Here is a 14,904-nt window from a genome sequence, read left to right on the forward strand (position 1 = left end):
GCCCGTGGGCGGCTCCTGCGGCGGCAGCGCCCCCCAGCGGCCGGCCCGGCCCGCTCCCGGCGCTGGTCCCGCTCTGCCCCGGTCCCTCCGCGCTGCCGGGACTGGGGCAGCTCCGTGCCGGAGGGCTCAGAATGGGATGAGGCTTTCCGGACAATTTTCAAAGCGCTTCAAGCGACTGTGTGACCTGGTGGCCCCGCAGGGCTCGTGGGTGTCCGGCTGCGGGATCCCTTCAGGCCGGGGATGCCTCTGTGTGGCCGCAGGGAGCAGCCACACGCGTCTGCTCCAGCCCAGGGGTACGCGGGGACTCAGAGCGCTCGGAGTCCCTCGGCCACGTGGGGGAGAGTCCCGACCGTGCTTTCCCGGGTGAACGCAAGTTGAAATTTCATGTTTCGTTGAGCATTCCAAGAAAAAAGGAAGGCTGGATTTTGTAGAGGGCTTTTACCAGAGGAAATTAAAAAATATGTATCTGACATATCTGAAGACTTGGTTTTAACTTGCATCCTGATTGTTCCAGATGTTCCCCAGATGTCAAAGGGAACCAGGCACTGAAACAGCAGAACACATTTGTTTTTATATGCTCTAACTTCAGTATTGCCAAAGAATTAAAAGGCCTGGGCTTGTTTTGATTTTTCCTTTCGCTAACAACTTTAATGTCTATTAATTGTCTACTAATCAAATGGAAGGTGAATTAGTTCCTTTTTATTTCAGACAGCCTGAGGTTGATATACATCCTGATCCTGGCTGCTTCCCAATCTCTTCTCTTTGGGTTTGTATGGTACTGAGCAGCTCTGGGAAAAGTGCTATAAACATTGGCAACGATCGATGCACAGCCACGGGGGTAAAAATAGAGAGCTGAGCTCTTCCACAAAGTGCTTATAAAATCCATCAACTTGGGGCTTCCCTCTTTAGCTCTTCCCTTGACAGATTTCAGGATGTATGGAAGAACTGAAAGCTGCAGGAAAGGCTGGAAACAGCTTCAGCCCACTGACCAAATCTCCTTAACAGAGCCCAGCACCCCCGAGAAGCAGCAGGCAGGGCAAAGAGCCCCTCCACGACTTGGGGAAAGGATCTGCGGCTCCCTGGGGCAAAATTCCCTGGGGCAGCCCTTGCCTTCTCCCTGGGGAAAGGTGGGATGAGGGAAGGGTGTGCATCTGCATGGCCTGAGCCTTCTCTTCCCACTGTCTTTTCTCTTCTTTGTATTTCTGCCTAAGCAAGACATGAACATCCAACCAAAATTTAATGTGTAAAAAATGCACTTTTTCAAGAATCATTCAATATTGTTTCCATTATCTCATTGGGGTGCAAGGGAACCAGGTGCTCTTAAGACTCCTGAGGCGAATTTATTTGCGTTGAAGGAGATGCTGTCAGTGTCCAACACTTTTTGTAGTGTTTCGGGTCTACAGAAACTGGAACCTGAGTGACAGACTGGGCACAGGCACAGCGGTCCGTGTCGCTGGAACAGAGCAGATACAATTTGTGCGCGCGTTCTCTTAGAAGAGTTTGGTGATACATGTTCTGTGCACCCTACCGCAGGGTACCAGCGCTTCCCGCGGCACAGCTTTGCACACGGGCTTCGGAAGGAAGGGGCGGCGGTGCGCTGTGCCGATGTCCCCGTGCCGGGCACGGCGAGTGAGCCCCGCTGCGGCCGTGCCCGGCCCCGCCGCCGGGAGCACGGGGGGTCGCGCCGCCCTGCGCCGCCAGGGGGCGCCGGAGCCGGTGGGCGTCAGCCCCGGGAAGGGTCTGAGTGTGAGAAAGTGTGAGCGCCTGTGTGTGTGTATATATATATATATATATATATATATATATATATATATATATATATATATATAAAGATATATCTGAATATATAAAAAAAATATATATATATGTGTGTGCGTGAGTTTACATGCGTGTGTGTATGTGTCCGTGTGTACCTGTATCTGGATGAGGGTGTATATGTGTGTGTGGGTGTATGTGTGTAAACGTGTGTCCACGTGTGTGCGTCAGTATATGTCTCTGTGTGTGTGTCCGTGTGTCCGCACATGTGCCTCTGTATGTGTGTGTGTGTCCGTGCGTCCGCACATGTGCCTGTGTGTCTATGTCTGTGTGTGTGTGTCCGTGTGTCCGCACATGTGCCTGTGTGTGTGTATGTCTGTGTGTGTGTCCGTGTGTCCGCACATGTGCCTGTGTGTGTATCTCTGTGTGTGTGTGTCCGTGTGTCCGCACATGTGCCTGTGTGTGTATGTCTGTGTGTGTGTCCGTGTGTCCGCACATGTGCCTGTGTGTGTCTGTGTGTGTGTGTGTCCGTGTGTCCGCACATGTGCCTGTGTGTGTATGTCTGTGTGTGTGTGTCCGTGTGTCCGCACATGTGTCTGTGTGTGTATCTCTGTGTGTGTGTGTCCGTGTCCGCACATGTGCCTGTGTGTGTATGTCTGTGTGTGTGTGTCCGTGTGTCCGCACATGTGCCTGTGTGTGTATGTCTGTGTGTGTGTCCGTGTGTCCGCACATGTGCCTGTGTGTGTATGTCTGTGTGTGTGTCCGTGTGTCCGCACATGTGCCTGTGTGTGTATGTCTGTGTGTGTGTCCGTGTGTCCGCACGTGTGCCTGTGTGTGTATGTCTGTGTGTGTGTCCGTGTGTCCGCACATGTGCCTGTGTGTGTATGTCTGTGTGTGTGTCCGTGTGTCCGCACATGTGCCTGTGTGTGTATGTCTGTGTGTCCCGCGCCCGCCCGCGCCGCCGCAGCCCTGCGGAGCCGCCCGCGCCTTCCGGCGCCGTGACCCGGCAGTGACGCGGCCATGGCCGCCCGCTGAGGCGCGGAGCGCGGCCGAGCCGGCGGAGCGGGGCGGGCGGCGGCTCCTCGGCGGCGGCGCTGTGTGCTTGGCGCTCGGGTGGAAACGGGTGCAGCCGTGCCCCTCGGCTGCGGGGCTGCGGGTGCCGCCGTGCCCCGGGAGCGGGCGGGCTGAGCGGCGCTCCGTCCCCTCAGGCGCGGGAGCCGCCGCGCCCCAGCTCCGCCGGCCCGTCCCCGCGGCTCCGCGCCGCAGCGGCCGAAGATGAGGACCGTGCTCATGGTGGCGGAGAAGCCGTCCCTGGCTCAGTCCATCGCCAAGATCCTCTCGAGAGGTAGGAGAGGCGGGGCGGGTGCCCGTACCCGTGCCCGGTGCTGAGCCGGCGGCCCGAGAGCGCTCTCCCGGCACGGCCGGAGCACGGGGATGTGTGCGAGCTGTCAGTGCTGTGAGGGTGAGAAACACCCTGGGCCGTGGCTGGGTTGTCTTGGAGCTGGAGCCTTCTGGAAACGGTGGCTTCGGACAGGTTCATAAAAGAACGGGATGTCCCATGACGTTCAGATTGTTTTTATGGATCCCTGTTTAATCCAAGAATAAAGGAATCTAGTTTAAATATTTTGTGTAGCTCTAGAGTGCCTTAGAGCATACGGTGTCTGAAAAGTGCTGATCAAGTAGCAAGTTGCTGTTCTGAGATTTTTGAAGTAAAAGTTTCATAAATCTGGAAAATAAATTGATTGTAAGGGTGTGATCTAGAAAACTAGCTGTATATTTGTAAGGTATCATGGTGGGAGGGAAAGGCTGGTGAAGATAAATGGATAGTTTAATTTGAAGATGAAATATACTTTAGGAAAGCCCTGAATTGATACTTAATGAAATAAAAGTTTGATCCATGAGTAGAGTTTTGTGATCAGGAAGACTCTAGCTGTAAGATCTAAGGAAAGGAGGATGTAATTTCACACAAAACAATTTGTTTCACTAGCTGGGGTTTTTTTACCTCATTAATATTTATGATCCTGTTTTCACAGGGAACATGTCCTCTCGCAAGGGACTCAACGGTGCCTGCTCTGTGCACGAGTACACCGGGTCCTTCATAGGACAGAGTGCCCACTTCAAGATGACATCGGTGTGTGGTCACGTCATGACTTTGGATTTCATAGGTATTTGCCTGCTCATCAGATGTTTTAACTAATATGGCTTGTAGAGCTGCCAGGTCCTTCAGAAAAAGCTAAGAGGTTCCTTGGTATACAGTTAAGCAAGATGTGTTAGCGTAGAAAATTTTCCGGTCAAATTTTGAAAGCCAAGTGTTTTACAAAGCTGTTTGTTTTTTAAATATTTCTTCAGAGCTCCACTTAATATACTTTTGCTTTTCAGGCAAATATAACAGCTGGGACAAAGTGGATCCAGCAGAACTTTTTAGTAAAGCTCCCACAGAAAAGAAAGAAGCTAATCCCAAGCTGACCATGGTGAAGTTTTTACAGGTATTCTTTCTTATGAGTAGTATTTATAGTTATCATTTTCTATGTTCCTAAATAAGAATTCCTCCAGGGAGTAGCTCTTTGTCACAGTTAGATCTACTTTATTAACATAGTAGAAATAATTTTTTTTGCTTGTTCTTACCCTGTCTGAAATCTTTGTTACATTCACTTTTCCCATTGCCTTCTGGGTTTTTTGACATTTGATATCCTGCTTCTCAGAATTGGAGCATTGGTTGCAAGTTCAGCTTTAACAGCAAGTCAAGGCACAGCTTATAAATGCCTTCTTTAACTAAGTCTGTGTTGGTTACTGTTCACACTTCACACACCTGCTGAAACCAGAAAAAGAAATATATAGGTAGGGAGGGGGGAGGTGGGTTTTTGAGTTGCTGAAGAACTGTGCTAATTTTTCTCACAGGTGGAAGGAAGAGGCTGTGATTGTATTGTCTTGTGGTTGGATTGTGATAAGGAAGGAGAAAACATCTGTTTTGAAGTAAGATTTCCATTTTTAAGACTCACAACACCGTGATATATGTCTGACAAGACTATCAATGCATTGTTTTATGAGTATACAGTAAAATTCAAAGTAAAGTTAAATAAAGTTTTAAAGACATACAGGGCCTTGGTGGAAAAACTCATATGCTTTGAACTCTGTAAGAGTATAAATAAATTTCAGAGGTGTTGCTCATCTCAGAAGAACAATCAGGCCTCTTAAATGTTAGAACATTCCAGTGCCTCAAAAATTGGTCTGTATTCCACAGCTGGAGTAGTTATTTTTATGTCCTTATAAAACCTCATCTCTGTTATCTTTTGTTTATTAAGCAATTGGATGCCTTAGAGCACAGAAGCTGCTTGCAAGTGTAGGCATACTGCACAAGTTTGGCCTCTGCACATAAAGCATAGAGCAAAAACTTTGCTAAGATTTTTTTAACATCCTCTTCCCAGAAGTCTACATGAAGAGTATTTGTTTGGAGATTTTCTTTAGATTAAAGAAACATGTTTTATGAAGTGATTGTTGTAAGTTCTTTACATACCCCTGTATCATTACTTGTGCCTTAGCAATGAGTAGAATAAACCCAGACAGACACTGGTACAGCTGCCCTGGTGAGTGTCTTTGCCCTTAGCCAAAAGTACTGATTTGCTCCCAGCAGTTGCTGTACAGTAAATAAATCTTTCAGTTTTGTTAATTCTTCATATGCTTTTGAGTGGATGGACAAATACTGCTCTGGCTTACCAGTTAATGTACTGGCATGACATCTTGCTCAATTAAGGAAGCAGAGACGCAAAAAAAAATATTTTGTGGAGAGTGGTTTTTTTTATCTTTAGAGAGAAAGCCTTTATCTTTCAAATCCTCTTTAACTATGCTTCTGATTTTCCTTAGGTTCTTGATGCTGTTCTTCCTGTCATGAACAAGCCTCGTGGCACGGAGAGGACGATTTACAGAGCTAAATTCAGTTCCATCACCGACACCGACATCTGCAACGCCATGAATCACCTGGGAGAGCCCAATCGCAACGAGGCTCTGTCCGTGGATGCCCGCCAGGAGCTGGATCTGAGGATTGGCTGTGCCTTCACAAGGTGACAGCACAGCCTGCAGACAAAGCCTGCAGGTTTTCTCAAAGGTTCAGGAGCAGCTCTGTGCCCTCGTGGTTTAACCCCAGCCAAGCCCACGCAGCCTGGGGTGGGGGAGAGTACTGGGTGGGTAGAAGTGGGAAAAGTCATGGCTTGAGAGAAAGACAGTTTAATAAGTAAACAAAAGCTGTGTGCACAAGCAAAGCAAAATGAGGAATTAATTCAGCACTTCTCAGGGGCAGGCAGTTGTTCAGCCATCCCCTGGAAAGCTGGGCTCCATCACCCATTATGTTTACTTGGGAAAACAAATACCATCACCTCAAGTGTTCCCCCCCTTCCTCCTTATTCCCCCAGCTTTATATGCTGACCATGATGTCACATGACCTGGAATATTCCTTTGGTTATTCAGCTGGGATCAGCTGTCCTGGCTGTGTCCCCTTCCAGCTCCCTGTGAGGCAAAATTATTATGTCTTAATTAGCTGTAATTTCTCAGAATGCTCTTTTCCTAATGCCTGAATGATTATAGATTACTCATATTTTGTGCGTGTATGATGACAAAAACTTCTGCTTTTCATGGGAATGAGGATATTAATATGTACATTTCTCATTTGTTTTTCCCCCCTGCCCTTCTCTTAGGTTCCAGACTAAATATTTTCAGGGGAAATATGGGAATTTAGACAGCTCCCTCATTTCCTTTGGGCCATGTCAGACCCCAACACTTGGATTCTGTGTTGAGAGGCATGACAAAATCCAGTCATTTAAGCCTGAGACTTACTGGGTGTTGCAAGCTAAAGTAAGTTTTACAGTACTTGATTTTACAAAAGAAATGCATTTGTGTTTTGTTCATTCATAATTTTATAGCTGCTGACAAGAATTCACAATGCCTATAGTTTATTCATGTGTTCTCATTCTGTTCACATGTGTGTCACCACTCTCAAGAACAGATTCCAGGATGTCAGTTTTGCATTTGAGTGCTTATTGTCTGCTCCTTATAAGAATTCTTCAATGCTAATCATCTAAGCTTGGATTCTGCCAAAAGAACTACTTGAAATGGTGCTCTTTTGTTCCCTGGGGTCCTTGGACTGACTGTTGTTAATTTGAATCCAGGAATTAATTAGCCTGCCAACAAACATTGGCATTGCTGAGTATTGGAATTTTAAACCAAATAAAATGCTCATTGTGTTAATTGGCAATTGAGTCCTCAGAGTACTTTGGCAGCTCAGAGTGGTTTTACAGCCTCGCTGCTGTCCAAGCTCTGGGAGCAAACCAACAGGGTTTTATGGCTTGTGATCACAAGGATTTTTAAAGTGAATAAGGGATTCATGGTAAAAAGTTGCCATTTTTGTATCTTAAAAGTAAAAAAAAAGATTAAATCTGGCAGCTGCTGTCATCTGTTCTGATGTGTCTTGTGTGTCATGCTAGGAAACACTTGGTGCTGTTTACAGAGGGGTTTGTGCTCTCTCATGTTGGTCTCTTCATACTAATTTTTGTTCATGGGGCTGAAAACATGACCTCATTACAGTTTAATACAAAAGATTGATTCTGCTAAATCAAAGTGGTAAACTTTGAATTTCTGCTATTTCAGTCTTTCCTGTTCCCAGCACTAACCAAGAACAGTATTTCAGTTCAGTCAGGAATAGTTCTGATCATTCCCCAAACCCCAGAACTCCAAGTGCTTCCCCATTCACAAAAGCCCCCCCAAAAAAAGAGTAAAACTGCATGTTTGAGCACTGGTGTCCTGGGGTGGGTTTGTCCTAAATTTGTCCTAACAAATCCTGTATGTCCTAGGATTTGCTTGCTGGACTCTTGTTGGGAATATGCATTCTCACACTTGTAGGAGTAAAGTTGATGGGAATTTTTTTTTTTGTCCAATAGGTGAACCCTGAAAAAGAAAGTACTCTCACTTTGGATTGGGATAGAGTGAGGGTGTTTGATCGTGAGGTTGCTCAAATGTTCCTGAACATAACAAAGATGGCAAAAGAAGCAAAGGTAAGAATATTTACCAAGTGCCAGTAGATCCATATTTCATTTAAAGGAAATACAATTTAATGTTTCATTTGCTGTGTATTGAGGCTTTTGGTTGTTTTTTTAAAGAGTGTAGAATATCTGTATTTTGGTTTTTATTTCATTCAGCTTTATGTAAATGAGAGTAAAAGGCAAGAGATTTTTTTATTGTAGATTGTACTGTGCTGGTGTGGTCATCTCAGCAGAAGCCTTTTCTTAGTATTGACTTTGGAAATGCTCATCACTCATGATAGGAACTCTTCATTACTAAACCTGCTAGGAAATACTGTTCAGATGTCTCCAAGCAGACCTCTTATTTCCCATGAGACATTGAATAAATTGGAATTTAATTATGTGTAAGGCAATATTCCTGCAGTTAAATATTTAATCATGTGTATGGTACAGTCTTCATAGCCAATTAACTTATACTCTGCTCTGTTCAATACTTGTTTGACACTATGTTTGGATTTAAGTGCTTATAGACATCAAGGTTCAAAGACTGCTCGAAGCTTTTAAAAATCTGCATTCTTATAGTTAGGACTGTTGCTTGGAATGAGCACTAAATCTTTGTAGCACTGAAAGTAGGTGCTGCTGAGGTAAGTGGGAACTAAGGACAGCAATAAGCTGCCTTGCTGTGTTTCCAGTTAGTTACAGACCTGATCTAGTCCTGGCATAAAGGGACTTTCAGACTTTAATTTTAGAACTTGATAAAATTATCTCCAGTCAGATTTTCTGAAATAAAAATATACTGGTGGTTACTGTTTTAAGAGAACAAAGCAGATATTATAAGAATAGACTATGGTAGGTATGATACGTATTTATAGACATGATTGAAATTATGCATTTACCAAATGTCAGAAGTTTTACTGTGAAAATGTTCTTTTCTAGGTAGAATCTGTGAGTAAAAAAGAGAAGGTGAAGCAGAGACCACTGGCTCTGAATACAGTAGAAATGCTCCGAGTGGCCAGTGCTGCTTTAGGTAGGTACAAAAGTTCTGATTTTCACACTGTTTTAAAGCAAAATATTTTGGCCTCTCAAACAAAACAAATAATACATTGTTTTGGGCAAAGAATCAAGTTTAGAAAGCTGCTTGTCAAAAGTGAAATGTTTGGCCAGATCAAGGTCAATCGTATGGAAAGGATAAATCATAATTTATTTAAATATTTGGGTAAGGTGTACATCCAGATGCAGCAAACCATGATCACAGGAATGTGTATATGATTTTTGGTTTCTCCTGTCCCCTCTCAGGAATGGGCCCCCAACATGCCATGCAGATAGCAGAACGTCTGTACACTCAGGGCTATATCAGCTACCCTCGAACAGAAACCACCCATTATCCAGAAAACTTTGACCTGAAAGGATGTTTGAGACAACAAGCCAATAACCCTTACTGGGCAGAAACTGTGAGTACATGAAGCAAAAGCTGTACTATCATTCTCTAGTCTGTTTCAGACTAGATCTTGCTTGGTGTATTATGACCTATAGGCCTTCAGAAACTTTAAATATCTCTAGTTTCTTTTATTTATGATGTATTGTTATGGATTTGATGTGAGTAAGCCATTTCTTCTTTCACCCAGGTAAAAGTATTGCTATCAGAAGGCATCAATCGTCCAAGGAAAGGCCATGATGCAGGAGACCATCCTCCCATCACCCCAATGAGAGCTGCAACAGAAGCTGAATTAGGTACAGGCAAATTCAGTGGTATTGGGACACTGTGTGAGGAAATCAGTCCCTTGAGGTGTAAGGTGCCAGTTTCAAAATCACTGAGTTGCAACAAAAAGTAAAATTATTTGAATGGCAAGAAGTGAAGAGAGAGCAAACCTGATCCTCGCTGAAACTTCTGGTGACAGTGAAGTTCAGAGCTGCTTCAGCAGTTGATCCTTGGCACCATAGTACTTTCAAGAAAAAGAAAACAACTTAATACCTACATTTCTAGGAGAAATTTGTCCCAGAATAGTAGCTCCCAAGTACTGAAGCTTGATTATATTTGGTGGCTGAGGTGTTGTTTCTCCCCAGGTGGAGACGGGTGGCGACTGTACGAGTACATAACTCGGCACTTCATTGCCACTGTCAGTGCTGACTGCAAGTACCTGCAAACCACCATTTCCTTCAGTATTGGCCCTGAAAGATTTACCTGTGTTGGAAAGGTGGTAACTTCACCAGGTAAGACAAATCAGAAGAAAGTATTAGCTACAGATTCATTTTTTCCTCATTAATACACTGCATGGATATAAAAGTGAAGCTCTGGGGACAATTGCAATTGTGAAGACTTTTTGAGCTCTCAAAACCAGAGACCAAATCTTGTCCTAATTTTCATACTTCACTTATGATAGAAAAAGTGTTATTTTTCATTTAGTAGTCTCAAAGATTTAATGCCACATTTGCCAGTGTGAAGACCAGTCTTTTTACAAACAGTAAATGCCTTTTAGGGGATAAATTCCACAAAGGCAGGAGTTTTTTCTTGGGCCTCTGTAAAATCAATGCAGCAGCACTACTGAAACTTTTATGGTAAACTGGCAAGGTGTTTGTTTCTTTACTTACAGGGTTCACAGAAATTATGCCATGGCACAGCATCCCATTAGAAGAGAGCCTTCCCCACTGTGAGAAGGGAGATCTTTTTCCAATTGGTGAAATAAAGTTGCTGGAAAAGCAAACCAGCCCTCCTGATTACCTGACAGAAGCAGAACTGATCACTCTGATGGAAAAGCATGGCATTGGTAGGAACTTGCATAACATTGTTCTGCAGTGCATCCACCAAGAGTGCAGAGTCTGAGTCACTCCTCTGCACTGGCTCTGTCAGTGATGAGCTCTCAGTATTCATTTGGATATGTACAGTGATCATCTCTTTCCCTTTAAACCACTATGCCCATAGCTCCCCTCAGCAGATGGTAGGTTGTTTCTTCCCCCACGTTCCTTTCCCTTTCTTATCCTTATTTTGAGTGGTTTCTGGTTTCTGGCCAAACGTTTCTGGCCAAAGCAGTATCCTTTCATAACACATCCCTGTCACTTCTCTGTCAGAAAGAGCTGATGTGTGGAAGGAAGCACCTCCTCATTCTTAGGAATGATTTCTTGTCTTCACAGCTTGCTTTAGCTTTGCTCTCTTCAGTAATCCTTCTGTATCTTGTTATAAAATTTACCACAATTCTACTTTCCTTTATCAGTCTGACTTGTTTCTTTTAATGTATTTTCATGAATTTGCCCCGTCAGAGCAAACACAGTCTCATACTCTTCTGTGGTTTTCCAGAGTAAATAACTGTGAGAATAGGTGTCTTCCCAATAGTTATTCCTTGGAAGAGATAAAAGGATTAAGGTTAAGCCATCTGTTTCAGACTTACCAGATTGCAAAGGAACATCAGAGTTACTAGAGAGGGAGAAGTTGTGCACTGGAAGTTGGGTAACAGTAAGAAGGTATCTGAATTTAAGCAGTCTTAGGAGCCCTGTAAGTTGACATTAAACCAGAGAAGCCAGAAACAAGTCATTTGTTGATCACTCTTTTGTTCAGGGTGGATATATTGTTTTCCTTTGTGTGGCAGGAACTGATGCCAGTATTCCAGTCCACATTAACAACATTTGCCAGCGGAACTATGTCACAGTGGAGAGTGGTCGAAGACTAAAGCCTACAAACCTTGGCATTGTTCTGGTTCATGGTTATTACAAAATAGGTCAGTAAAATGCTCTTCCCTTTCCATCCTCTACCCTTCCTTTCCTTTTACTATATCAAAGGCTGATGTCAATGTCTAAGTAACATTTTTGTCTCAAATAATGCTTATTTTGATGTCAGTTTAGGTATAAATGGTTTCCTACCTCCATTTTTGACCTTTCATTGCTGCTGTCTCTGGTTTCCTGTTAGATGCAGAACTGGTTCTTCCTACAATCCGCAGTGCTGTAGAGAAGCAACTCAACTTAATAGCTCTGGGTAAAGCAAATTATCATCAGGTCTTGGAGCACACCCTTGACATTTTCAAAAGGAAATTTCACTATTTTGTGGATTCTATTGCAGGTAAAACTTTCTACATGTGAAGTTCCCTACAATTACTTAGCTGTTGCATAGAAAATACTTATATGTTAGGCTCCTTTCAGAGGTTTAGGCTTTCTGAAAAGCTGTGCCAGGACTGGAAGTTTCCAGTCAAATTAATTTGCTCTCCAAAGGGGCTGAATCATGTCTCCAAAACTCTACTTCAAGTTTATTTTGTGCCTGTGCAGTGGTGAGTTTTTGAAAACTTGAGATTAGCTGAACCAGTATGTTTGTACATGCTCAGTGCAAAATGCTTTATATTTGTCTTTGTAGACAAGGAAGAGCATTGTGAGTAAAATATTTCATTCTCACTTCTTCACAAGTCTAGAGATGATTTTGTGCAAAGTTTTCTCTTAAGAGCTAGATTCTAATATATGTGTGATTATTCCTTTTGCAGGTATGGATGAACTGATGGAAGTGTCTTTTTCACCCTTGGCTGCCACAGGCAAACCCCTTTCCCGCTGTGGTAAATGCCATCGATTCATGAAGTATATTCAGGTCAGTTTACCTCACACTTGGAATTGGAATTTCACTTGCTGGGGAGTGTTGAGTATAAACTTCTTTTCTATTATTTAACCTCAGTTCAAACATGGTCATCACAAGTGCCTTTCTAAAACAAAAAGGCTGATAGGGTTTTGCCTTGGGGAACAAACCAGAGAGCAGCTCCAGCTGGGTTTACCACAGGTTTTAAACTCTGCTGACCCTGCAGTTGCTCAGGAGATTTGTGTTCTGTTTCCAGGCCAAGCCGAGTCGCCTGCACTGCTCTCACTGTGATGACACCTACAGTCTCCCCCAGAATGGTACCATTAAACTCTACAAGGAGCTGCGTTGTCCCCTGGATGACTTTGAGCTGGTGCTGTGGTCATCTGGATCCAGAGGAAAGAGCTATCCACTGTGTCCATACTGTTACAACCACCCTCCCTTCAGGGACATGAAAAAAGGTAGGAGTTGTGCAAACATGCAATTATTATCCTCACTTGAAATAAATTAGGTACAGTTTATACAACGGGCTTTTTAGGAGTTTTTAAATCAGTGTTGCTTAATATAAAGTGCTGTTCAAATTAGGTTCTAGATACCTAAAATTCACGTTAAACTTACTGAGCAAAATGTATTAGCTAACAAATTTTTGAAGGGGTTTTTTTCATAGAAGAAGTAAGAAAATAATTTACCTGAATGCACTGTAGGTGACCTTCACAACACTCAGCATGCAGTGAAAGACACCAAGATACTGATGCCTTGCAAATTTGGGTAGGCTTAGATAGAAGTATAAACAAAGACCAGGTCTTGGGAATGATGTGATAGAGATAAAAGGTGTGTTAAAAGCTGTTGAAGGATATAAGAAGAGGTAGACTTTGCAGTCAGTTTAGTGACTGTGGGACTGAGACTTAAAGTAGTGCACTGAAGCATTTGAGAATCTTTTTATTACCATCTTTTAATTAAAAATATCTTGGACCAGCAGTGAGTAGTTCAAGTATAAAATAACATTTAGGCAGGAGCCATACATTTAATTGAAAATGTAATGAGTTTTCATCACTAATCTGTCTAAACTGCCTGTACTGTACAGTGGCAGTATATGGCAATTCTGAAAACCATTATAGGAAAATTTTTCAGCAGGGGATTATTCTGAAACTGTGAAGAGGCAAGTTGCCATTTTGGGAGCAGTTCCATTCTTCAGTGATTTAGAAAATCTACAGTATACTCAAGTGTCTCTGGCTTCTGCGTCTCGCTTCCTTCAAACTGGGTAGTGTGATAGTGAGATAAAGGGTGGTGTGGTTTCACTCTTCTTCCCCAGGAATGGGCTGTAACGAGTGCACCCACCCCACGTGCCAGCATTCCCTTAGCATGCTTGGGATTGGGCAGTGCGTGGAGTGTGAGAACGGGGTTCTGGTGCTGGACTCGACGTCGGGTCCCAAGTGGAAGATGGCCTGCAACAAATGCAACGTGGTGGTGCACTTCTTCGAGAACGCCCACAAGGTGCGGGTGTCGCCCGAGACGTGCGACTTGTGTGAGGCGGCGCTCGTGGACGTGGATTTTAACAAAGCCAAATCTCCCTTACCTGGCGATGAGACCCAGCACTCAGGCTGTGTGTTCTGTGACCCCGTGTTCCAGGATCTGGTGGAGCTGAAACACGCGGCCATGAGGCACCCCATGCACCGTGGGGGACAGGGGAAGAGGCAGGGGCGGGGAAGGGGCAAAGGCCGGAGACCTGGAGGAAGGCTCAACCCAAAGAAACCCAAGGACAAAATGGCAGCTCTGGCTGCTTACTTTGTATAATGGCTGCACAACAGGAAAATAAACTTCTTATAAAAATGTGTTTCTCTTTGAGTTCATTTTTAAGGACCTTTGATGTTTCACTGCTTTCCTGTTCTTAAGAACAGTTAAACACCTTAGGTTGCTCCCAAAACAAACTATTCTGGATGATCTGTCAGTAACTGAGTAAGCCTTAAAGCTTTTAATTGGGATTCATTGAAACAATTAGATCTCACAAACAAGAGAGAGACTCAAGAAGTTTGCTTGGACTGTTAACTGTGGCTAATAGAAAGGAAATGGAATTTGTCTCTTCTGACATTTCTGTGGCCTTTGTCAGCAATCCAAGTACCAAGAATATAAAAACTGAAAGATCAGTGTTATGCTGCCATAGTCTTCAAGTGTGGCATAAGACTTGCTTCCTCTGACATTGAATCTTCAAAAATAAGAAATTACTAGTAACTGTCAGATTTTTAAATTACATCTGCAATAGCAAGAGCTCTGCTTCAAGTCTGTCATTCTGCTGCATAAGTGAATAATGCCAACAGACATACAAAATGGAAATTATAAATGTGACAGGGAATATCTGCCTTGAGCAGTGATTCCCAAATTATGGCCTGCACAGACAAGTTAGTATCTCACAGTCAGTGGGGCCCAGTTAAATGACACCTCCTCCTGCTGCTGGAAGACAGATTGAGTATCCATGCTGGTTTATTCCTATGGTCACACAGCAGATCATGTCTGACAAAGTACAGTTTGTCATGTCTGTTCTTAGAAGTGTCGTTTCAGTGTTGGTTAGTTTTGGTGTCAAAAGGAGGGTGTCCTCATGCT

At 43.8% G+C, this 14,904-nt stretch overlaps 1 protein-coding gene across 1 annotated transcript; it reads left to right on the forward strand.

The window, feature by feature from the left end:
* The first annotated feature begins 2,909 nt into the window (after positions 1 to 2,909).
* Positions 2,910 to 14,136, forward strand: TOP3B (DNA topoisomerase III beta). The gene is made up of 17 exons (XM_059863424.1): positions 2,910 to 3,100; positions 3,789 to 3,920; positions 4,135 to 4,241; positions 4,654 to 4,728; positions 5,617 to 5,813; positions 6,444 to 6,600; positions 7,683 to 7,796; positions 8,700 to 8,790; positions 9,060 to 9,214; positions 9,389 to 9,494; positions 9,828 to 9,974; positions 10,355 to 10,528; positions 11,345 to 11,473; positions 11,662 to 11,811; positions 12,224 to 12,324; positions 12,566 to 12,767; positions 13,619 to 14,136. Exons 1-17 carry the CDS (start codon positions 3,031 to 3,033, stop codon positions 14,098 to 14,100), a joined length of 2,589 nt encoding a protein of 862 aa, XP_059719407.1. The 5' UTR covers positions 2,910 to 3,030; the 3' UTR covers positions 14,101 to 14,136.
* The last annotated feature ends 768 nt before the right edge of the window (positions 14,137 to 14,904 follow it).

Source organism: Haemorhous mexicanus, chromosome 19, assembly GCF_027477595.1.
Source record: "Haemorhous mexicanus isolate bHaeMex1 chromosome 19, bHaeMex1.pri, whole genome shotgun sequence".
NCBI classification, from domain to species: Eukaryota; Metazoa; Chordata; class Aves; order Passeriformes; family Fringillidae; genus Haemorhous; species Haemorhous mexicanus.

What these genes read in the sequence shown, in the direction of transcription:
- TOP3B (XM_059863424.1), top strand. Translation starts at nt 3,031, where the DNA reads ATGAGGACCGTGCTCATGGTGGCGGAGAAGCCGTCCCTGGCTCAGTCC. An exon ending in ACTGGGTGTTGCAAGCTAAA is followed by an intron (nt 6,601 to 7,682) that starts GTAAGTTTTACA and finishes TTTGTCCAATAG; the next exon opens with GTGAACCCTGAAAAAGAAAG. An exon ending in AGTGGCCAGTGCTGCTTTAG is followed by an intron (nt 8,791 to 9,059) that starts GTAGGTACAAAA and finishes GTCCCCTCTCAG; the next exon opens with GAATGGGCCCCCAACATGCC.